The 24,311-nt window shown below is 46.5% G+C and overlaps 1 protein-coding gene across 3 annotated transcripts in view; it reads left to right on the top strand.

Annotated features, from left to right (window-relative positions):
- The window catches only part of AQR (aquarius intron-binding spliceosomal factor), a 107,312-nt gene that overhangs the window by 35,356 nt on the left and 47,645 nt on the right, over positions 1-24,311 (top strand). For all 3 annotated transcript variants that reach the window (XM_074996923.1, XM_074996921.1, XM_074996922.1), the window contains 4 exons: positions 2,408-2,549; positions 2,973-3,151; positions 14,219-14,386; positions 16,753-16,922. In XM_074996923.1, the coding sequence (XP_074853024.1) occupies positions 2,408-2,549; positions 2,973-3,151; positions 14,219-14,386; positions 16,753-16,922 (659 nt within the window). The remainder of the gene's footprint in view (positions 1-2,407; positions 2,550-2,972; positions 3,152-14,218; positions 14,387-16,752; positions 16,923-24,311) is intronic.

The raw sequence follows: 24,311 nt of genomic DNA, 5'->3' as shown, positions 1-24,311 counted from the left end.
GATGCATGAGTAGACTGGGGAGGGGTTCTAGAGGAGGGTTTAAAGAGGGCCAGAGTTGACAAGGTCTGTTCAGTCACAGAGGATGTGGCCCATTATCAGCAGTTCATATGGAGGTGTAAGCATCAAGAGGAGAAATCAAATCAGTTCAGTCAGGGGGGATGTGGCCCATTATCAGTAGCTAATGTGCAGGTGTGAACATCAAGAGCAGAGAAACTGCTTTTGTAACTGGCCAACCACTCCCAGTCTCTGTTCAATCCTTGGTGGATGGTATAAAATTTGCAAATGAATTGCAGCTCTGTAATGTCTCTTTGGAGTTTATTTTTGAAGTTTTTTTGTCGTAGGACTGCTACTTTTAAATCTGTTACCGAGTGTCCAGGGAGATTGAAGTGTTCTCCTACTGGTTTTTGTATGTTACCATTCATGATGTCTGATTTATGTCCATTTATTCTTTTATGTAGAGATTGTCCAGTTTGGCCAATGTAAATTGCAGTGGGGCATTGCTGGCACATGATGGCATATATTATATTAGTAGATGTGCTGGTGAAAGAGCCCCTGATCATGTGGTGGATGTTAGGTCCTGTGATGGTATCGCTTGTGTAGATGTGTAAGCAGATAGGAATAAGGGGATTTCAAAGTTCCTGGGGTCCTTTTGAAAAGTACCCCCATCTGGACAAGCCGTGGGGCAGCAAAACTGGCAATTTCGCAGAGCTGCGGCTGCCAGCGTGCTAATGAGGCACTGAATGTGCATTTCAGCACCTCATTAGTAATCTTCGAAGTGGCTATTTTCACGGCCATTTCAAAGATTTGTGCTAGTGTAGACACAGCCAAAATGCTATTTTCATATATCTTCATAGGAATAATTACATTCTATCCCCTTTCTTTATTAGCAGTAAATCTCTGTGCTTACAGAAGCCAATATGTACTGTGTGCCAGAAAGACTTCTACAATAATATTGCATATTACAAGAGATTTTCATACTTTCACAGTTCATAAACAAAAGTGTGAAACTGGAACAGTAGTCAAAGTAATAAATGAGTAAAGACCTTTTTATCAATATTTACTGGTCTCCCCACCCCCAACCTGGAAAATGTCTAGAAGACAGTAAGAGGGTTTTATTAGTGTAACTTTTTTTTCCCCCAATCAGAAATTTGGCTTTTTTAGGATTTGGGAATTTTTTAATGAAGAAAGCAGCTGGGCCTTTTTCAGGTGGTGATGTAGAAGATGATCGTACTCATAGGCTGCAGCCTTTCACTCCAAGCTCATCCCTGCCCTTTGGCATGACCTTGTTCAATTCCTGTGTGCAGTAAGGGAATGAGAAAAGGAAAAAACTGGTGCAGGCAGCTGACATGACCTGACCATAACATGGAGGGGAAAACTTCCTCAACTGCCCTTGCTGCATACTCCACCCTTCTCCTCCCCTTGCGATTGGTTTTGCTTATTAATTTGCTCCCATTTTTAAATAAAACCTGGTAAATTCCTGGTAAAGTAAAATTAAAAACCAAAAATCCTTTTAACTGAGCAGTGCATAAGAAATGGAGTTGCTGAGCAATTCTAGTACTTCCATTCTATATGCTGAAAATACAGTTGTTTATTTTGGAGAGATGGAGTCAGGTAGTAACACTTATTGGATCAAACTTTTTTGTTGGGGAGAGATGCAGCACTCTTCTTGAGGTCCAGGAAGGGTACTTAGAATGTCACAGCTAAACACAATGTCAAACAGGTAGTTTAGCTTAAGTAATTAGCAAAATTGTCCACTGGCCTTGTACTGACGTGGCTACAACAGTGCTGCTATTATTTTGGGTGTTCTGTGCCCAGTTTTGAACATATTGGCTGGACATAATTAAAACTAATCATACCCTTGACGTTTCATATGAATGATTTTATGCTAATACGGAAACAATCTGAAAATTTTGGGCTAACTAGATATGGTATTTGAGGGAGAAGATGGCTCAAAGTATGCAGTGAATTTGCCTCAAGAATGTACGTGTGTGTGTGTGTGTGTGTGTGTGTGAATGCACGCATGTGTTTTCATCCTATGGTAGCTTCAACAGCTTTGCTCAGAGTAGAAACTCCAAAACTTATTTAATCTTCAAATCTGTTATCGTTGATACTTGGGAAGTTTGTGGTTGCTATTATTTAGCCAATTAAAATTATTTTCTGTTTAAAATATCTCTAACTCCATGTGGCACAGTGCTGAGAAAATAAGGTAGAAAACTGTGGTATGGTGTTTTTCAGTTGGGACAAGTGAGAAGGGGCATCCCTGAAAGGATTAAATGTGGGGCCCATCTGTCCCTATGTCATGATTAAAGATTTATGATGGCATTGTATATATGATTATGACTATGTAAAACCAGTTAGTTCGTTACAATAAGAGACAGAAGATGGATTAATGTTTTTCTTTTCTTAGGCTGCCTTGCTCTTCCTAAACTGAATTTACAGTTTCTGACTCTTCATGACTACCTTCTGCGGAACTTCAACCTCTTCCGCTTAGAGTCGACATATGAGATCAGACAGGATATTGAGGACAGTGTCAGTAGGATGAAACCTTGGTAATATTTTATTTTAACTAAAACAAACTTAACACTATGATTTAGGACGTGGCTAAAGGTTTTTGGGGGGAAATAAATTGATGTCTATAATATAATGTTTATACATTCATCTAAATAGCAATCAGCTGAATCCAGTCATTTTAAAGGTATAATCCTGAAATAGTTATATGACTTTGCTTTTTGAACTCTCATCACAAATTTTGCTTTCAGTCAGTATGAAATTTGAAATACGCTAGTTTACACTTTGTTGGTTCTTTGATAGAAAATATGCTGAAATGTCATGCCTGGAAGTTCTTGAATTATGCTTCCTCATAGCTCTCAAAATTGGAGCTAACTGATTTTTTTTTTAAATTATTCACCAATTTAAAGAAAATCCAAGTGAAACTACTGATGGCTAACACAATATTTTTTTTTTTTTGTAAGGCAATCAGAATACGGAGGCATTGTGTTTGGTGGATGGGCTCGAATGGCACAACCCATTGTGTCTTTCACTGTGGTAGAGGTGGCAAAGCCCAACATTGGTGAAAACTGGCCAATGCGAGTACGAGCAGATGTTACAATTCATTTGAATGTAAGAGATCACATCAAAGATGAATGGCAAGGTGCTTACTTTTATGTCAGTAACAAACATTCCATACCCGTTGTAGATATTCTGAGAATTTGAGATGAGTGTAGAGCACTCATGGTATTAGTGTTAAGTGTCCTGATCCTACTCAATATTATGGCGCAGAAGTAACTAACTAAGGTTGAGGTTGATTTACAGAATTAAGGTTCAACAGATTCAAACACTTATTTTGTAAAAATCTAAAATATCAACCCCCCCCATAGAAACTTTAACCACTCAATATTTTTATGGTGCCTGAAAAATAAATTGATATAGAAGAAATAAGAGTTTCAAAAATTGCCTTGTTGGGTAACTCCCTGCTTTCCTCTTCAATCACTTCACTTCTCTTTGTATTCTTTTGCCAGAAATCTGAAATACTTGTGCTGATCTCTAGGCTATTAGATTGGGTTTGTCTGTACAGCACTTTATAACCTTTTCTCTGTAATGGAAATTTATGTGCAGCTAGTAGAATCTGCCAAATTTCAATTTGACTATAAATCTGTTGTACCATAAATGCTGACACTTGCTTTTTGGTACAAATAAGCACAAGAGACTGAGCTGTAACCCATATAGCTTAGGAGACCGTTCCTTGAGCTGGCAAGGAATGTGCCAAGAATTCAGATCTTTAACTGCTGTTAAAATTCTCATACAGTTTTCTAAAGCCATCAGTTGTAATCCAGAAAATAATTAGGGTACAACCACTTAATGTTTTCAGTTTTCAGGCTGTCATCAGTTTTCATTGAACGTGGGACCTCTGGACCTAAAAACATGATCATCTACTGCCAGTGCTAAAAGAACTAGCTCTGTTAGTTCAGTTAGCTGTAGACTCATAAACTCTCTTCTGTGAAATGATAGCCACTCTCCCTTTATGCAGGGTAGAAAGGAGCTGCTCCCAACCAGTCTTCCATTCTCTTTATTCTGGCTCGTGTAGTTAGCGTTAAATATTTGGGTCACTACCTCAGCTTTACAGGGTAAAGGCTCAATACAATTTCAGCTTTTCACCTGCTACTACAAGATTCTATAGTAATCTTTCACCCAAAAGATTCTTTTTTTATCTTGTTTTTCATTCTGTTCAGTTGTCCCCCTTGTGATATGTACATGTTGTGTTGCTCACCAGAATAACAGAACCACAATTTAGCCGTTTTCAGAACACACTTGTGTCTTTTAGCTGAGTGGGAATTGAATAACATCTGAAAAATTAAAGTTTCTCGTGATGCCAACAGTGCACTTTTATGTTTTGTCTTCTCATTAGACAGCTGAGAACTACGTAAACCAAGGAAAGTTGTGCCAGGTATATACCACTAAGTTTTGTTGGTATAACTACATAAGCCAGGGATGTGAAAAACACATACCAACACAGCTGTGCTGGAAAAAACACCTCTGCAGATGCTGATAAGCAAATGCTTCTGTTAGTTAGTTTGCTAATGTCACTGGAGGTGGGGAAGTTACTGTGCTGCTAGAAGTGCCTCCTTTCTTGGCATATGCTATATCTAGGCTTGGCTGCCATTTTTGCAGATAGTAGTTGGAAATGTTGTTTGTTTGCATCTCTGTAGTTATTGTTTTAGAAATGCTTATTGACAACGACTTCGTAAAGGAGATATGTCTCCATAATAAAAACTGCCTATATCTGTACTGTTTTGGGATAACATGAAAAGTTAAGGGTACCTGTTAATCATGGATATTTTTAGTAAGTCATGGGTAGGTTACAGGCTGTAAACAAATGACCCTTGACCAGTCTTTGACTTGTACTATATACCCGTGACTAAAATTTGGGTGCTCTGTTGGCGAAAGGTGGGTGGGGAAGGGAGAATTTGGCAGGACTGCTTGTCTCTGTACCCTACTCAGTGTGCTTCTCAGGAGCGTCAACATGTCACTTAGCTCTTAGGCTGAGGCACATAAGGGGGGTCTCCATGTGCAGGTCCCACCCAGAGCACTGGCTTCACATTTTCCATTGGCCAGGATCTGTGGCTAAAGGGAGTTGTGGGGGCAGTGCCTACAGGGGGAGGCTGAGTAAAGAGCAGCCTCATTACGCCTCTGCCTAGAGTCGAGGGACATGATGCTACTTCAACGTGCTCCCCAGAAGTGGCATCTCCCAGAGCCCACGCCCCTCCTGTGCCTCTACCGTCTACGCTGGGCCTTTTCCCACACCAAAACTCCCACTGCTGCTGAGAGACGCAGTGGTCTGAGACTGCCCCAGCAGTGGCTGATGTGGCTTGCCAGAAGATGCCGAAACTGCTCATGTGGCTCCTGGGATAACCAGGCAAGTCACTGCACAAGTTATGGAGATTACAGAAAGTCATGGAATTTGTGATCTCAGCGACAGACTCACAGCCTTAATGAAAAGGAAAAGTGTCTGAAGTTTATGGAGCAATGATTTTACAGATTTGCCTTCAGCTTTTTTTTTTTTTAAGCTTACCATAATATTTTTTATATGGTTTACTTTACTAGTATATCAAGATGGACAACTCCATTAGTCACTTTAAAAAAAAATCCTCAAATACTCTGAGAAGTCTAGAGTTATCCTGAATCAAAACTGTAGGGTTATTAAAGTGAAACCTACTCAACTGTATAAGCACCTGACAGCAAGCCCAACCTGCTGAATATTTTAGTTGCATATCTTTTATGTTACACCATGATTCCATTTTATCTTGTAAAAGTAATATTCTACAGCTGTGTCTACACTTGCATTCCTCTTTTGAAAGAGGTATGCAAATGAAGGAAATGAAAAATACAAACGAGGTGCAGATTTGCATATCTGCCGCCTCATTTTCATATTCTTATTTTGAAATAGCTTCTTTCAAAAGAAGAAAACCATTGTAGACACTGCTCTTTCGAAAGTAAACCCCATCTTCAAAAGAATCCTTCTTGCCATAAAAAATAATGGAAGAAGGATTCTTTCGAAGATGGGATTTACTTTTGAAAGTACAGCGTCTACACTGGTTTTCTTCTTTCGAAAGAAGCCATTTTAAAATAAGAATATGCAAATGAGGTACCAGATATGCAAATCTGCACCTCGTTTGTATTTTTGATTTCCTTCATTTGCATGCCTCTTTTGAAAGAGGAATGCAAGTGTAGACACAGCCTACTTGTTACCAACAAAAGAGTAGACAAGTAGGGTAGAGAGGTGGTTCGGTCTGCATGCTAGTAGTCTCCTTTTTAAGTCATGGAGCAAATCTGATCCATTTATATTTACAGTGGGTATGTGACAAGCTATGACTTGGTTAAAGCCAGTGTTTTCCTGTAGTGGCTTTTAATATTGTCAGCAATTGCCAACTGGCACCATATATCCTGCGTTCTTCTTCGAGTGTCCCCGTGGGTGCTCCACATTAGGTGTCGGGCTCACCTGGCGCCGCAGATCAGATCTTCCAAGCAGTTTCTGCCGGACGGCGCATGCGCCGGTGCGCGCCGCTCCCTTGCGCGCTCCTGGCCACGTGCGCGATCCGGTCCCCGCCAGTTCCTCTTAACCGCTGTCGGCTGCAGACGGAATCTGACTAGGCTACGGCCAAGTTAGCGTATTCAATGGTTTTAACTGTTTTTCTTTAAAGTTTTCAAGTTCTTAGGCTACTGTTAAGTTAGCCAGTTGTTATTTTCAAAAAAAAAAAAAAAAAGAAAAAAAAAAGAAACAACAAGTGGGACGGCATTCAGTCCAGTCCTAGTAACAAGCGGAGCACCGGAGGCCAGGAGCCTAGGGCCATTAGCCCTCCTGCCGCAGCAGGCTATCGGAGAGGGGGAAAACAGCACAGAGAAGGTGCTAAGTACCCCATTAACAACTGAAAGACTCACCAACAATGTCCTATTCAGGATTCAAGGAATAAGAGTCTTGCCGAGAGCCAATGCCAGCGTCTGATGGGCACAGTCACTGCATAAGGTGCCTGGGGGAGTCCCATGTCACGCAGAAATGCTCCTTCTGTGCAGAATTAACAGCCAGAGCAAGGAAGGACAGGGAGATGCGGCTTAAAATGCTGCTCTTCGACAAGGCCCTCCAGCCAGACGTGCCGGAGCGGCCGCAGCAGGAGGGACCCTCCGGGGCCCATAAAAGGAATGCCGCCTCCCTCACCCCATCAGCGCAAAAACGGAGGAAAGTCTCCCCAGCCCGATCCCTGCCGGCAGCAACAGCGAGCGGGACGGGAGGAGCGCACAGCCCCCAGCCGCAGCAACAGCTGATCGGCGGCGGCACGGAGAGCCACGTGGAGGCGGCTCAGCCTCCGATAATCAAACAGCCGCCCCGCACTGCAGGCAGGGCGGCAGCTAAACAGCGCCGGTACCGGCGGCACCGCAAGCAGCGGCCCCGACCCCGGGGAACCGGCGGTGCAGAGCGCGCAGGCACGCAGCCTGCAGGCACCGGAGGACACCGCCCGTGCGGCACCGCCCATAAGCGTGCCGAGCATGGCGCGGACGGGGCTGAGATCCCCTGCACGTCAGGGGGTGGAGCTACCCCCTCAAGGGATGGGGAAGGCTGCACACAAAACAAGGCACTGCAGCCCCTCTCCAGACAGGGCTGCAGAGTGCTTTCTCTCAGCCCTCCGCTCATGCTGCAGACTCCAACTAGGAGGCAGGGGTCCCCCCTAGCCTACCCGGAGCCCCCATCTCCATTTTTACAACCAGCCTCGCCCTGGCTGGGACCACCTTCACCCTTCCTGGGGTTTGAGCCGCTGGAGTACTATCACAAATCGCTCTCTCCAGTGTCCCAGGTCTCTCGACGATCTCGCTCCCCCAGACGCAGAGGGTATGCACCAAGGGAGTGGTCTAGGTTACCTTCCCAAGAGCAGTGCCCATGCTGCCGTGGTCGCCCCTATCATGCAGGGCATAGACACCACCGGCAATCTACCAGGGAAAGATCCCCACAGACGGTCCCGTATGCCCGAGGGCAATCGCGAACGGGGACAGAGACTCAAGTATCTCAGGGGGGAACTGGTTATGGAACCCCGAGATTTTTCCCTTGCAAGCTTTCAGAGAGCGGATGTACCATCACCAACAGGAACCAGAAGGGTCCAGAGAGGTGTACCCTAGTGGTTCCTCGCTCTCCTCCCCGGACGAGGCTACGGCCCCGGGGGACGTCCATCCTCCGGACGATCTCAAACAGTTCCAAGAGCTGTTTAAGAGGGTGGCCTTCACGCAAGGCATCCAGACAGCAAAGGTGCAAGAGAAACACCATAAGCTCCTCAAAAATCTGAGACCTCCGGCCTCCTCCAAAATAGCAATACCACTTGATAACGCAATCTTGGAGTCCGCCACTAAGATATGGCAGACCCCTGCGACTATTCCGCCTGTCCACAAGAGAGCGGATAAAAAAAAAAAATACTTCGTGCCGGCAAAGGGCATGGAGTTTCTGTTCAGCCACCCACAATCAAATTCCTTGGTGGTGGAGTCGTCGCAACAAAGATCAAAGACATCTCAATTCAAGACAGGGGGAACAGACAAATATGCCAAGAAGCTAGAGCTGTTCGGCAGAAAGGTCTACTCCTCCTCCACTCTACTGTTGCGAATGGCAAATTACGCAGTGCATCTAGCGAACCATAATTTCGACAACTACACTAGGTTAACCTCCCTCATGGATTCGCTTCCAGAGGGCAAGAAACCGGTGCTCAAGGCCATCGTGCAAGAAGGCTACGCGGCCTCGAGGACGGGAGTTCAGATCGCCCTGGATGTTGCGGACACAGCAGCACGCTCTACAGCTACGGCAGTGGTGATGCGAAGGGAGTCCTGGCTCCAGACTTCGGGTATACCGAGGGACCTGCAGGCAAAGATAGTCGATCTTCCCTTCGACTCGCAGAAGCTGTTTGCTGAATCAACTGACTCGGTCCTTCATTCCAGTAAAGATTCAAGAGCCACACTTAGGACCCTGGGGATTTACACCCCTCCATACAGAAAGAAAAAGTACTACCCTCAACAAAGACGGTACCAGTACCAGCAACAGCGTCCCCAGTACCACAGGGGTTACGAGCAAGGGCGACATCAACAGCACCAGCAGTACAGAACTCCCAGGCGATGTTCCCAACAGAGCCGTGCGTCTTCGGGGCAGGGCCAAAGGCCACAAGTTTGACACACAGATCCAGGGCTGCGCCATCACTACCATCGCACAAGGTCATCTGAAGCGGTTATTCCACCATCGCCTCCGACCATTCTATGACCAGTGGCAAAGGATCACCACAGACAAATGGGTGTTGGAGATCATAGCCACGGGGTACGCCATCCCCTTCCAGTCGCTCCCACCACCACGACCTCCACCCAGGCCCCACCTCCAGGAGGCCCCCCACGTAGCGAGACTCAAGCAGGAGGTAGACCATCTCATGCTCATAGGGGCAGTGGAAAGAGTGCCGGAGCAACTGCAAGGGAGAGGGTCCTACTCGAGGTACTTCCTCACGGAGAAAAAGACAGGAGGCTGGAGGCCCATCTTAGATCTTCGAGGCCTCAACCAGTACCTGCGCAAGCAACGCTTTCGGATGATCACAATCGCCTCCATCCTTACGGCACTAGACGATGGAGATTGGTTCGCAGCCCTCGACTTACAAGACGCGTATTTTCACATAACTATCCATCCGGCTCACCGATGATTCCTCCGGTTCATGGTAGGCAAAGAACATTTTCAATACAAGGTCCTACCGTTTGGCCTCTCCTCGGCCCCCAGAGTCTTCACCAAGACCTTGGCAGTGGTGTCAGCCTACCTGCACAGACGGGGTATTTATATTCCAGTATCTGGACGACTGCCTACTCAAAGGGGCCTCGAAGGAGGAGGTACTACGCATGATACGCGTCACAGCAGGCACGTTCTCTTCGCTCGGCCTGGTTATCAATCTGGCAGAATCAAAGATAGACCCCACACAGGACATAGAGTTCATAGGGGCACGCATAAATTCTATTACAGCGAGAGTGTATCTACCAGAGACTCGCTTTCGGGCCATCGGCTCCCTCGTGCAAGTCATCACCTTCAGCCCTACGGTGCCGGTTCTGACATGCTTACAGCTGCTGGGCCACATGGCAGCAGCGACGTTCGTAGTACAGAACGCCAGGTTACACATGCGCAGCATGCAGCACTGGCTGGTGAGCGTATACAAACCGGCAGCGCACACCGTTCACAGGGTGGTGTCGCCCACAACAGAGGTGCGCAAATCCCTGCAATGGTGGATAAACCTCAAGAACCTGCTAACAGGGGTACCCTTCCACCAGCCACAAATATTGGTTTTTCTTACTACAGGTGCCTCCCTCATAGGGTGGGGAGCACACATGGGCAAAGAGGTGACGCAAGGGCTGTGGTCCTCCACGGAGCGATCACTGCACATAAATATACTGGAGCTCAGAGCAGTGTTCAACGCCTGCAGACACTTTCGAGACCGTATACAAGGCAAAGTAGTCGGGATCAGTACAGACAATACCTCCACCATGTTTTATATAAATCAGCAAGGAGGAGCTCGGTCCTGTGCCTTATGTGCGGAAGCAGTCCGGTTGTGGAACTGGTGCATCGCCAACAATATAACCTTGAAAGCCTCGTACTTACCAGGCGCTCACAGTGTGAACGCAGACCAGCTGAGCAGGCGTTTTGCACTCACGCATGAGTGGCAGATCTGTCCCGATCTGCTACGACCGATTTTTCACGCATGGGGTTTTCCCCAGATAGACCTGTTTGCTACTCAACACAACAAGAAGTGCCCACAATTCTGCTCCAGGGCAGGACTGGGACGGGGGTCCCTGGGGGATGCATTCGCAATCTCCTGGAGGGGCCCTCTGCTTTACGCTTTCCCTCCCACAGTGCTCATCCGCAAAGTCTTGAAGAAAGCCAGGAGGGAAGGAGCCCGAATGATCCTAGTAGTCCCAACGTGGGATCGACAGCATTGGTTCCCCCTACTCCTGCGCATGTCGGACCGGCCACCGATGCCCCTTCTGGTGGCGCCGGATCTGCGTACGCAAGCCCAGGGGTCCATAGTGCATCCGCACCCCCAAGGCCTGCGACTACAAGCATGGTTAATCCACTGCTCAGCTCCCTAGAGAGCACGTGTACAGAGGAAGTGCAGCAAGTCCTAGAAAGTAGCAGGAGGACTTCCACCAGGAAGACCTACAAGCGGAAATGGACTCGCTTCACGGCATGGTGTTCTGCCAGACAGCTAGCCCCCCTTTCGGTGCCTATGCCTGTGATATTAGAGTATTTACTGGACCTCAAGAGAGGAGGACTCTCACTATCCTCGTTAAAGGTCCACCTTGCCGCCTTTTCGGCGTTCAGACACGAAGAGGAAGGGCACACGGTGTTCGCCCATCCCATGGTTACCAGGCTCCTCAAAGGGTTGGTAAACCTATACCCCCCTCGGACACCGCTTCCACCTTCGTGGAACTTGGACCTGGTGCTTAATGCGATAACGGGACCACCGTTCGAGCCGTTGGCCACGATTTCCCTCCGCTTCCTTACGATAAAGACGACCTTTCTTCTCGCAATCATGTCAGCTCGCAGGGTGAGCGAGCTTGCGGCAGTTATGGCAACGCCACCCTGCACTGTTTTTTCCAAGGAGGCGGTAACCATACAGCTGCGTCCAGCCTTTGTTCCTAAAGTTTCTTCTGAGTTCATATTAACGAACCTATCATTTTACCCTCGTTTTATCCAAAGCCTCATAACTCTAACAAAGAGGCACGCCTACACCTCCTGGACGTGAGGAGGGCGCTAGCCTTCTATATAGACAGGACCAAGTCCTTCCGGAAAACGGATAGACTCCTAGTCTCTATCGCTCCCAAATTGAAAGGAGAAGGTCTCTCTTCGTAGAGAATCTCGAAGCACATCGTATCCTGCATAAAAATGTGCTACGAATTCAAAAAGACTCCTTTACTGGCCACGCCCAGGGCTTATTCCACTAGGGCGGTGGCGGCTTCAACAGCCTTTTTCAAGGGCGTTGTGCTAAAAGACACTTGCAGAGCGGCGACCTGGTCATCCTATGACACCTTCGCCAAACATTACGCCCTTCACAGGGTATTCCAAGAGGATACCCGTCTCTCGACAGCGGTCCTCTTGGGGACAAGCTGCACATAATCCGATTACCCACCTCCTATCTTGGGTTACTGCTGGGTAGTCACCTAATGTGGAGCACCCACGGGGACACTCGAAGAAGAAAGAAAGTTTACTCACCGTAGTAACGGTGGTTCTTCAAGATGTGTCCCCGTGGGTGCTCCACTACCCGCCCATCCTCCCCGCTTCCGATCTCTGTTTAGTGTTTTGCAGGAGCATCCAAGGCGGTTGGTCAAGGAACTGGCGGGGACCGGATCGCGCATGTGGCCAGGAGCGCGCAAGGGAGCGGCGCGCACCGGTGCATGCGTGGTCTGGCAGAAACTGCTTGGAAGATCCGATCTGTGGTGCTGGGCAAGCCCGACACCTAATGTGGAGCACCCACGGGGACACATCTCGAAGAACCACCGTTACTACGGTGAGTAACCTTTCTTTTCCTAGTGTAGTATCAGTAGGTGACATTTTAAAGAATTAGACTTGAATTGACTTTGTTGGCAAGTTGGTAGAAGCAATTATTCATATTCTGCAGTATCATTGACAGTCTGTAACTTCAGTTAGTGTGAGTCCTTTTTAAATATTCTAGAGTTGGATAGTCTGTTGGTTTTGTAGGTTGTCTCATAGCATAAATGCTAAATGTGGAAAATACAGTAAAATGGATTGATTGAGTATTTTGCAAAAGATATACCTTTGGGATTGTATTATCAGTTTAAGTCCTAGCTCAGATACAGCTGTTCAACAGTAGTTTCTCAGAAGCATTAATAGAAATTTCCACGTTAGTTTATTGTCGTATGGGAAACAAGGGTAGATACCTTGTGTATGGTAAGCTAACTACAAGGATTAATACCGTTTCAAACATTTCTCATCCAAGATCTGTTATTGACTATCAATGGCAGCAAGACAGAAGATAGTCCAAAGTATTGTCTGAAAAGCAAAGTGTCTGATGTACACTGGACATCAGAGGCTATGTCTAGATTGTAGGCTTCTGTTGACAGAAGTTTTGTCAGAGTGTGTGTCCAGACTGCAGATCTCTTGGAAGAGATCTGCCAGTCAGGAGCATTCTGTTGACATCCCTGTATACCTCATTCCATGAGGAAGAAGGGATGTCTTGTCAGAAGGGGATTTTCCAACATTTGACCCCGTGTGAACAGGCTAAATTTCAGAAAAGCTCTCCAACGGAACTGTCGGCAGTCTAGACCTAGCTTGACAGATTTGTTCTATGAACCTCAGACAAGTCCATGTCTTTTTAAAAGTATTCTGCAGTCCTGGGCTCTTTCTTGGCTGATGTCTCCATATATAGAACTTTTACACTTCCTTTCTAACTATATTGTATAAAGCTCCCTCTCCTGTCTTTGCTTTTTGGTTTTTTTCCATTTACATCTTGTTTGTTGAGCAGAATCTTTCCAGAAGTCATTTCTTTTAAATTGTTCTCTGATTAGTGGACTGTTTGATCCAATCTGGACTGGTTTTAAAGTGTAGCACTTAGAAGCTGTAGTCATGAACGAGGATCCCACTCTGCCAAGCATTGGACAAAGACCATTGACAAGAGATGCCAAATGGATATACAGAAGTGAGGGGAATACAAAGAAACAATGAGGCAGTATTAGTCAGTGGCCTTTGTATACTGTCAGTCTAACCATTGACATCTCTTTTTAACAGGCATCATGGCAAAGGAGAAAGTTGAAGACTATTTTAGAGGAGGATAATTAATAAAAGCATGGAAACGTAGAGTTGGAAGGGCCTTATATGGGGAACCTATTGTAACCCCTCAGTATAGCACCAAAATTTTCTATATAAAGGATTTTATTTAAAGTGTCTTACATAATTATCTTTAAACTTGGAGGTATTCTCATATAATTGTAGGATCAAAGACAGATTATAAAACACTGCTGACTCTGTGTCCTCTAAGTGCTGGACATATTCCCCCAGTACAAACTAGATTGGCAACTAAAGACTTGACCTTAGTTAAAAGGTTAAAAATAAGCTTGCCTATTGCACACATTTCCAATTGCTTGTTAAGAAACAAACATGGCTGTTGCTGGTGAATAAACCAGATAACTCATGGTTTTTCTGTTTTTCAATAAGGTCTGCGCAAGCACGATGTTTGTTTTCTAATTACGGTGCGTCCAACACAACCTTATGGCACAAAGTTTGATCGTAGGAGAGCTTTTGTTGAGCAAACCGGCCTGGTTTATGTCAGAGGATGTGAAATCCAGGGCATGTTGGATGATAAAGGTCGTGTCATTGAAGAAGGTATGATGATGATTGTTTTTAAACTCTCACATTTTTAAAGCTATTTTTGTTTAGTATGATGAACACTTTATTGCTTCCCATACTTAAGTATGGTATTCTGCTTCAAGTGCTTGCTCATGTTGATTTTGTTGTGGGGCTTCACCTATATGCACAGTTGTTAGAGACTTTTCTTAGTCGTATCCGTAGGATCAGCTGATGTGTTCCTTTGAGTGAAACCTGTGCCCTCCCACTTCCTTCTTACAGCTCATGGCAGTTCAAGTTCCTATTCTTGCCTTTGGTGAGAGGGTTGGTGAACGCCTACTAAGTACTTCAACTGTAATGTGAAGCACACCACTGGCAATGAGCTTTTCCCCTTAACAATCCTGTTAGATAATGCTGAAGAAAAGCCAGAGAGTAGCAGCCCTTTGGCACCAAAGGATAAGGGAGCTGTGATAGACCGTACGCCCAGAGTTGGGCTTCATGGAGTGCCACTTCTAGACCCCCACCCTGACCCTTGGAAGTGGCAGAGGCACCTGCCTCTCCCAGGGCTTGAAGTGTGGTACCGGTGGTCAAAGAGCAAGGTTGACTGGCTCCACAGGTGTCACACAAACTGGCTGTCATGGCTGCACCCTGACACAGGAGAGGAAACCCATGGGGGGAGTGCAGCCTCACAGGAGGTCAGAACATCCCATCACTGGACTGCACGGATACATCACTGTTTTCCATTGGTGACTGGTTGAGAGGGTCCAGGTGGCAGCTACATGCCCCTGCTCTGCACCCTTCCCCTGTTCCTCTGGAAGCACTGTGTCACTTCCTATGAATGCTGGGGCAGGCACCCCCCCCACCCCCCACCCAGCAGCATGGCTTAGGAGAAGCACAAGCAAGGAATGTGACCTCCTATGCATATCTCCTCAGTCTTAGTCTCTTGCACTGTATGTTCGCTCTCCAGCTCCACAACTCAGATCCCTGACTTGCTCCTGACCTACATAGTTCGTGGTTCTGGAGTGTGTTGCCATTTCCAGTCTTACAGTAATGACAGACTTTGTGTCACAGGTCGCCAAGGCTCTAATCAGACACTGTCCCCTTGCCTGGTGGTATCCTAGATGTTGGTCACTGTCCAGAAATCACAGCACCAGCCCTGATTGTCCTCTGATGCTGCTCCTCTGGAAGACTTTGCTACCTTCACTTTTGAAGCAATGCTGTGACACATTTCAGTCATGTTTTTACATGCGCTGCCATGCTCCACAATGTGAAATAAGTAATGTAACTCAACTTTTGTGACATGCCAATGATGCAGTGTTTTACAAGTACAATATTTGATACTTTTTGTTTGAGAGAACGTATTTTTAAATAGAGAAAAAAGTTGCTTTCATATAATTTGGTTCCCCTTAAAGCCTCAAGCCCTAGGCGACCACCTAACCGCGCCTATCTAGTGAGTCTGGCCCTGATGGAACAAAGCCTTTCTGTAAGTCTATGCAGTTATTCATTGCGGTGGCTGAGAGGATGAAAGGGCACCAAGTATCCACCTGAAGAATTGCTGCCTGCATTCATTTCCGCTGCAGTCGAGCAAATGTGCTGCTTCCAGCGACTTAAGATCACTTGCTTGGCAAGGGTGCAGGCCTCTTTGGTAGGTTTTCTGACACAGGTACCTATCCAGGGAGTAGGGCTAGTGGTACCTCATATACCAATGTGTAAGTGTACCACTCAAAGGGGGGCCAAAGTGACAATACAGATACTGCTATGGCAAAAGTCTCTGGCAACTGTGCATGTTGCACACACTTATGTTTGGGCTGTACTCTGCCTTACAGTTGACTGCAGGTATGCAATTCTAGCTATGGAAGTTGCATAGCTAGAATCAGTGTATCCGCAGTCGACTGTAAGGTCTGCCCTCACTGAGGGAGGTTGGCCGGAGAGTCTTTACCAGACATGCAAAACTGCAAAATTGAACTCCTAAAAGACTCACCCATCTCCTGGTAAGAATAGACATACTCTTAGAAATGGAATGGACATTTGCAGCACATCTTGAACGACAGGTGTGAAAGGTGGTAGATTTTTTACTAACTATGCTGTCTTTTTTTTAAATGAAAGCCTCCAGAAAGTCCCTACATAATCCATTAGAAAAAATAATGAACCAGTCTATCGGCTGGTGTGAATTAGCATAGCTCCATTTGATCTTTGTAATTTTACAACAAAATAGATCTCTTTCTGAAAACTTCATTAGAGACGCATACTAACAAATCATACTCGTAAATATGGGCTTCCAAGTCCATTTTTCTTAATTATGTTTCAAGAGCAATTTTTTTCCTGAAAAATGGCTCTTAGTTTTGTTTTTCAACACTGTTTCTTTCTTTTGTCTGATTTTTGACTCCTGTTTCAAATATGAACAGGACCAGAACCCAAGCCAAAACTAAAAGGGGACACAAGGACATTTAGAGTATTCCTGGATCCTAACCAGTATCAACAGGACATGACAAACACAATCCAAAATGGAGCAGAAGATGTCTATGAGACATTCAATATAATCATGAGGCGAAAGCCAAAAGAAAACAATTTTAAGGTAAGAAACATTGTAACTGTTCTTAGGATAATAGTTTTGGAATGCGCTGAGTTGATAGAGTTGTTGACTTTTACATACTATGTGCCATTGATGGAGAGTGTTCAGTGAGGAAAAAGCTGGCCAGAAAGTATTTCCCTAAGCTGTTTAACACCTATCTGTGAGGGATTATGGAGTTTTAGGTCCCGGTATACGATGGCAGTTGAGACTTTTCCAGAGTGTGGGATGTTCTGAGGTTACAGGGGAAATCACACCCTCCTTCCATTCTAAGAAAGTGTGAGAGCCTCCTGAGTACGATTGGATGGGAAGCACCACAGAGGTGTGGTCAGAGGGCAGACTCATCCAGGGTTGGCTTGGCTCACCTCTCTGGTCTGTGGTCCTTGCCAGTGTGTGCAGATAGGGCCCTGATTCCTTCCTGTCTGAATTGTGTTTTTGTTGGGTGGCCCTGTGCAGGTCCACCCAGTCCATGTTAATGCAGGTATGGATGGTATGTTAAAGGCAAAAAAAAAAAGTTGTAAAGATATATCTTAAAAATAGTAAATCCTAGAAGATGTCAGCCAACCTACTAAAGTGAACCTGTGCACCATTCAGGGGCTTATATGTACTGGAAGTCTGTTTATAAGTGTCTGACTACAAATATAAAGGTCACAACAATTGGTTCAAGTAAAAAAATAGTACTGAGAAGTAGACCCCTGTGCAGATATACAGTTTATATCTGCAGATATTCCTCAGACTTGCAAGGTACTAATGATAATAAGTGAGAACAACAGGGCTGTGACCAGGGCAGGAAGAGCACCAGTGGAAGCAGCAGTGTGTCAAGATGCCGCTTGCAGGAGCCATTGCCCAGGCTAGCCAGCTCCTCTGAGCACCATGCTCTCTGGTGGCTGTTCCTTCTCATGCCCTGGTAAGAGATGACACCACTGCGTGGAAGGAAGGAGCAGGCTGGGCACAGGCTTCTGCAAATGGTATCCCAACATGCTGCTGTTTTCAGTGCTTTACGGCTACAAATATAAATTCTGTGTGCACACAGGGCTTTACTGAGAAACCAGTACATATTTTATGAGTGTGCCCTTTTCAGAATCTCATAAAAGGTACACATTTTTGCTTGTATTTTATCTACAACTTGACTGTGTATAGCAGTGAAACTTAACCAAGGGGAAAAAAAAAAGTCTAGCTCACGTAGTGGGATAAGCATGTAACTTTGCACCTGAATGATGGGACCCACACAGGCAAATAAAATGACTGAAACTCAAGTCGTGCTGCAGTAGGGGGTCAGAAGAGGCCACTACTTTCACATCGGCACAGGAATGGTCACTGTTACTCAAATTATTTAACTTGATTTGCTGTTGTCATGTTCTTGGTAGAATTGTGAAAGGGTATGCCACTTCTTTTTAACACTTACATAGTCATCTTCAGTGTGCAGTCAACCTGTGGAGCTGTTTGCCAGAGGACGTTGTAAAGCTGAGACTGTGTAACAGGGATTATAAAAGAACTAGATAAGTTCATGGAGCATAGCTCTGTCAATGACCATTAGCCAGTATGGGCAGGGTAGGAGTCCCTAGACTGTTTGTCAGAAGCTGGTAATGGGCAGTACTGGATTGTTTGCCAATTACTTGTTCTGTTCATTCTCTCTGAGCCACGTGGCATTGACCACTGTTGGAAGACAGGATACTGGGCTGGATGGCCTTTGGTCTGACCCAGCATTGCTGTTCTTTATGTTCTGAGAAAAATATTAAACTCAGGGCCTACATAGTTTTAGAACAGTTCAAACATTCTGAAGTTCAAAGCACAGTATTGATCCCCCTCCCCCACCCCAGCTTGCTGTTCTGTTAAGGACTTTTTGTGTCCATTATGTCTCCAGTGCATTTATACAGTGGTCCCTTTTGCTCTTTGCAGTCTTATCTCTGTCATCTATTGTTTTGTTACATTGCTTACCTGTTCAGATTTGTTTTATCGTGTATCGGTGCTTATTATTCCTACTTGTTGTTTCTTCTATTTTTCCTGTGTTTTATTAAAGCTCGCAGATTTTTAGTATTGATTTCTTTCAAGAGCAAGAGATTGAGGCGCTTTTCCTGCCGCTCTTCTATCAAATAAGGGTGTGTCTTAGGCTACTATTCAAAAGAGGTCTTGTGGCTAAAAATGTTAAGGTTAGCTGACATTGACTACATTTGTTCTCCAAACTCGGGAGGTGGTTTCTTTGCTTGTATTTATATACTCCTGCTAGCATAAGTAGCTGTGATATCATGAGTAGTGGCAGCAGAGGTGTAACTGGGCTATGTTCAATACAAACCTGTTATGTAGCCCTTGACTTCTCTCTCGTAGACATTCTCATTGTTTAGAGCAGGGATTCCCAGCCTACGGGTCCTGACCCAAACATGAGTCACAATTAGACTTTCTAAGAGTCCCCTGCTGGGCCATTTGCAGCACCCTGAGCTATCTGGTCGCCTCCCAGTCCCTGCCCTGCAGTGCTGAAATGGAACTCGGTGTAATTGGTTTAACAGCTGGCAGGAGGGAACCCACCCTGAAACCAAGTAAACTGAGTCCCATTTAAGCCGGCAGGGCAGAGAACTGCCCCCACTGCAGGTGGAGGATGGGCGTAGGAGAAGCGGTGGGGGAGACAGGTGGAGAAGGAGACGCTCCAGTGAAGGAGCAGCAGGGGTCAGCAGCGGCAGTGTGGAACTCCCCAGTGAGGGACTGGCGGGGGGTGCTAACAGAGATTTAAGCCTGGGGATGGGGAACGGTGAATGGTGGTGGGAGGCCTGAGAGCTGGTCAGGGTTGTGCGCCCCAGCTAGCTCACATTGCGCTGCTGCAGGGTCCCTCCATCTCCCCGTAAGGGATCTGACACACCCCTGGCTGGAGATCCACTGGTGGTGGTGCTGGCCAGGGCTCCACGTCCCATCCTCATGGCTGCAGGAGTTCCCTCCGCATCCCAGCTGGGGATCCTGCAGCTGGCACTGCTGGCCAGGACTCCGCACCCCAGCCCAGCCCACATACAGAGCGCCCTGGGTTTTGGCAATCTTATGGGGGACAGGCAGCCCTGGCTGGGGATCCCACGAGTGGGGCTGTCTGTCCCACATAAGATTTTCAAAACTCAGGGAATCCTCGCTGAGAGGGCGTTTTGGGGGTTGAGGGGGGTTTAAGCTGCGGGGTGGGGGAGGGGTGTTTTTCTCAGGGGAGAACCTCCTCCCCCCACCCGGTTTTGATTTCCCTTGGGTCACAAAGTCTCCCTGAATAGTCAAAATGGGTTACTGTACCGGAAAGGTTGGGAACCGCTGGTTGAGAGTGTTAACATAATGCAAGGGGAAGGAAACAGTATTTTAAATCTTAATTTCTCACCATTGTGTCTTCAGCACAAAGTGCTGAAGGGAAATACATCTTGGATCAGTTCTTTTCTACTTACTATTGTTTTTGGGGCTTTTAGGTAAAGATCAGGAGGAAAAAATTCTCATGAGTACATTATGTCAGAGTTGGCAAATCACTCAGTGTTTCAGATGCTGCTCCCTCTGTCAAGGTTGAAGAAGATTCCTGATCTGAATTAGATATTTAAACACCTTTGGATTTGAAAGCGAGCAAAGAAAAATTGGAACATTGTTATGGTGTTCCACTGGCAGTGTTCCTAGTTACAAAAAAAAGCAAACATCGTTTTGAGAAGTATTAACAGGAGTGTTGCAAGCATGACACACAAGTAATTATTCCACTCTACTCTGATTAGGGCTCAACTGGAGTACTCTTTCCAGTTTTGGGCACCACATTTCAGGAAAGATGTGGAAAAATTGGAGCAGGTCTGAAGAAGAGCAACACAAATTATTAAAGTTCTAGAAAACATGACTTATGAGGGAAGATTGAAATCACTGAGTTTGTTTAATTGGGAACAGAGAAGACTATGGGGATATTATAGCTGCCTTCAAGTATTTAGAAGGTTGTTACAAGGAGGGAGAAAAATCATTCTCCTGTGAAACTCTGTTAGGAGAAGAAGCAGTGGTGGTTTAGGTCAAACATTAGGAAAAAGCTTTGTGGCTGGGTAGTTAAACACTGGTATAAATTGCCTAGGGATATTGTGGTATTTCTGTCAGTAGAGAGATTCTTAAGAGTGGGTTAGACACACACCTGTCAGGGATAGTCTTGGATGGTGCTTGGTCCTGCCATGAGTGTGGGAGATCGGACTTGTTGATCTCTTAAGGTTCCTTCCAGTTCTGGTGTTCTTTGATTCTGTGCTCTCTTTTAATACAATATGGAAGAGTGTATCTGAACGGAGAAAAATGGCTTGTGACTTTAATTTTTAAACTATGCTTACAGTTTCAAAGTGAAGCACTGAAAAGTCAGAACAGATCCCCCCTCAAAAAATCATCCATGCAAAATATTGCTTATTAGTTTTCCTTAATTTCACATTCATCCTTTTAAGACTAAACAGATAATTTGCTCCTAAGTTTTCATAAATTGGGGAACAGATTATCTGTGTCTATTGTATACCCTCCCACCAACCTCAGCCGGATAACAGAAAGCAAGGTAGGACTCTAGAATGATTAATGTTAATAATGTGTCGGGCAGATAGAAGACAGCTTGGTTTTTTTTATGCTGAGCCTGCAGGGGAGAGAGCAGCCAAAAACAACTTGTGCAGTGTAGTAAATTAAGCAAATATGACAGCAGTAGCAAGTGTAAACATAATAGAATTGCTAGGTATGATAGTCAGCACTTCTCTGTGATAGGTCAGCAGTGTTATAGGTTATCTTACTTACATGGTTTATATATACAGATGTGAATAATAGTAGGTCCCGTCCCTCCCCCAGATGAGGGTCATATTTTAAAGCTTTCCACTTGAAGACTGAATATAATCATATAGGAGGATAATCTAGGGCTGGGGCAGGGAACCATTTTTGTGTTGGGGGCCACTGTATCTTTAGGAAAAAATCAGTTGGCAGCAGACAAAAGAGAAGCAAAACACCCGCAACCCTCACTGACTTGGCCCCTAAGTGAGAAGAAGGGGCAGGGGGTGAGCGCCTTCACAGATGTGTATTAACTCTTCAGGGGATTTGGCGCTAGTGGAATTTGTGTGTGCCCCCCCTCCCCCCCAGTTCAGCAGAGGGCTAAAAAAAGGGGTTCAGTCTATGGGAAAGGGTTGTTGGGGACAGGTCTGGGGGTGCGTGTGTGGGGTCTGGGGAGGAGGTAGGGTGCATGAGCAGGTTAGTGGTGATGATGCGGGGTTTGGACAGGAGAGTGGGACAGGAGCTGGCTGGAAGTGTGAGGTTTGGCAACAGCGGAATGCGGGTGGGGGCAGAGGATTGGGCACTTACCTGGTACAACCACTCAGGGAAGCACAAGGGGCTGCGCGCAGGGAAGCACTCTCTATGGGCACTGCCCCCTACCTCTCCCATTGGCTGGGATTCCAGGCCAGTGGGAGTGGCAAGGGACTGTGCCTGCGGCATGCACAGCCACTTCCTCCCCTCTGCAAGGCGGAGCATGTGGGATGGATCTGGCCTGCGTCTTGTCTTAACCCAGCGCATGAAGCTTGGGAGCTTTACTCCCACCCTGCAGCATGGAGTTACTGCTCTAGCCTTGGCATCACCACTTGTATGTCGAGAGAGCCGGCACTGGCTCCTGCTGCCATTGCTGGAGGGGCACCCCCTGAGCCTGGCAAGCCACATCAGGGCACACTGCAGGCCAGATCTGGCCCGTGGGCCATAAGTTCCTTACCCTGATATAGGATATCCATGTGTTGTAATTAGTTGTTCTCCACTGAGTGGTGTCCCCAGGGGTGCGCCACTCAGGTCTCAGTGTGTGCCTGTGCCAGGGACTGGAGATTTTACAGAGCAGTGCCCCTCGCACCGCACCTGTGCCCTGAGCCCCTCGCACTCCCACTCTTCTGTGGAGTGCGCATGTGGTGCGAGCCCCATCACTTCCTTTTCAGCTGTCCCTGGCTGAAGATGGAGCACAGAGCCGCACTCTTCTTCCTAGCAGGAAAAACAGAAATGTGTTATTGGTTATAGACTTTTGTGGTTCGTGCAGGGAGTCAGTGCCTACCTCTGATGGCCATGCCTCATTTGTCAAATGCCTGGGGGAGTCTTATGCAGCACATAAATGCTCTTGTTACCTGAATATGATGGCTAAGGCCAGAAAGGACCGCAAAATGCGGCTTAAATCCATACGCTGGGAAAAGTCTCTTCAACCAGCAAGGGACAAACCAGAGGAGGTGCAGGCACTGCAAAAGCTCTCTGATAGGGCAGCTTCAGCACCCTGCAAAGGCCTCCCTAGCACTCTCCTTATGCACGCTCCTTATCAGTGCTGCCCAGAGCCACTCGTTCCCTGGTGCTATCATTCTCTGGCACAGCAGAGAAAGGAAAGTCCGCATCAGCCAGGAGAGCTGAGGCAGCAGCTAAACTTGCTGCACCGACTGGCATCGCTGAGGCAGCAGCTTCGGGGAAACCACATATGCCTCCACCATGAGCTGCTGTGAGCTCTCGCTGTGTGCCTGAACAACCGATACAACAGCACAAAAAAGCGCTGTGCAAAACGTAGCGCTTACAAAAATCTCCTCGGTCTGACACAGAAGCAGCAGCTTGCTTGCCACACTCCACAGCTCTGGGGCACACTAATGTGCCACAGGGTGCCCCCCCTCACCTACACCACTATCCCCAAGATCTGATTATGGTAGCAGGCATAGGAGCAGGTTCTCATCAGGCCACTCATCTCTTTCTCCATCACTGGCATCTTAGCTTTCATACAGGGATCATTCCGTTCAGCAGCATCCCATTTGGCGCAATCAGGCAAGTATGTATCGCCTGCATCAGTTCCCACCTCAGTGGAGCCCCTGGGATGCATGGCTGGAGTACAGATAATGTTCCTCCTATGCCTACCATTCAAGACACATACAGCTTCTACAGCTCAACAACAGCACCACCTCCAGGCGCTCATCCACAATCTTTGTGCGCTCCTTGCCTGCTCACCAGCCCTCAATACCATAAACCCTTGAGTTATGTGGGAATTGCATTCTTGCAACCCTAGTGTAACTGAAATTTTCATACAAGTCAAAGGGAGATGGAAACCAGGCAGTAGGGTCACCTGGTTGTCTCCCCACTGTTTGTGGGACCCAGGAAACTGACCAGGTTGCCCCTGGTTCCCAGCTCCCTTTCACTGGCTAGAGCCAGAAAACTGACCAAAGCTGCCGTCCTGGTCAGTTACCTTGCTCCTGTCGGGGACAGCAGCCTGACTCATGGCTGCCGCCTCTGACAGGAAACCACTGCCTGTAGGGGCAGCAGTCGCGTTAACCCAAGACACAAGCAACTTGTGTATCTTGAGGGTTTACTGTAATCTCTCAAGCGGGTTCTAATTAGCACAAAACTTACCTCACTCAGATTCAGAGAGCTCCTCACATGGACTTAGATCCAGATGAAGCA

Source organism: Carettochelys insculpta, chromosome 6 (genome assembly GCF_033958435.1).
Source record: "Carettochelys insculpta isolate YL-2023 chromosome 6, ASM3395843v1, whole genome shotgun sequence".
Lineage (NCBI taxonomy): Eukaryota > Metazoa > Chordata > Testudines > Carettochelyidae > Carettochelys > Carettochelys insculpta.
This window is presented reverse-complemented; position numbering and strand designations above follow the sequence as displayed.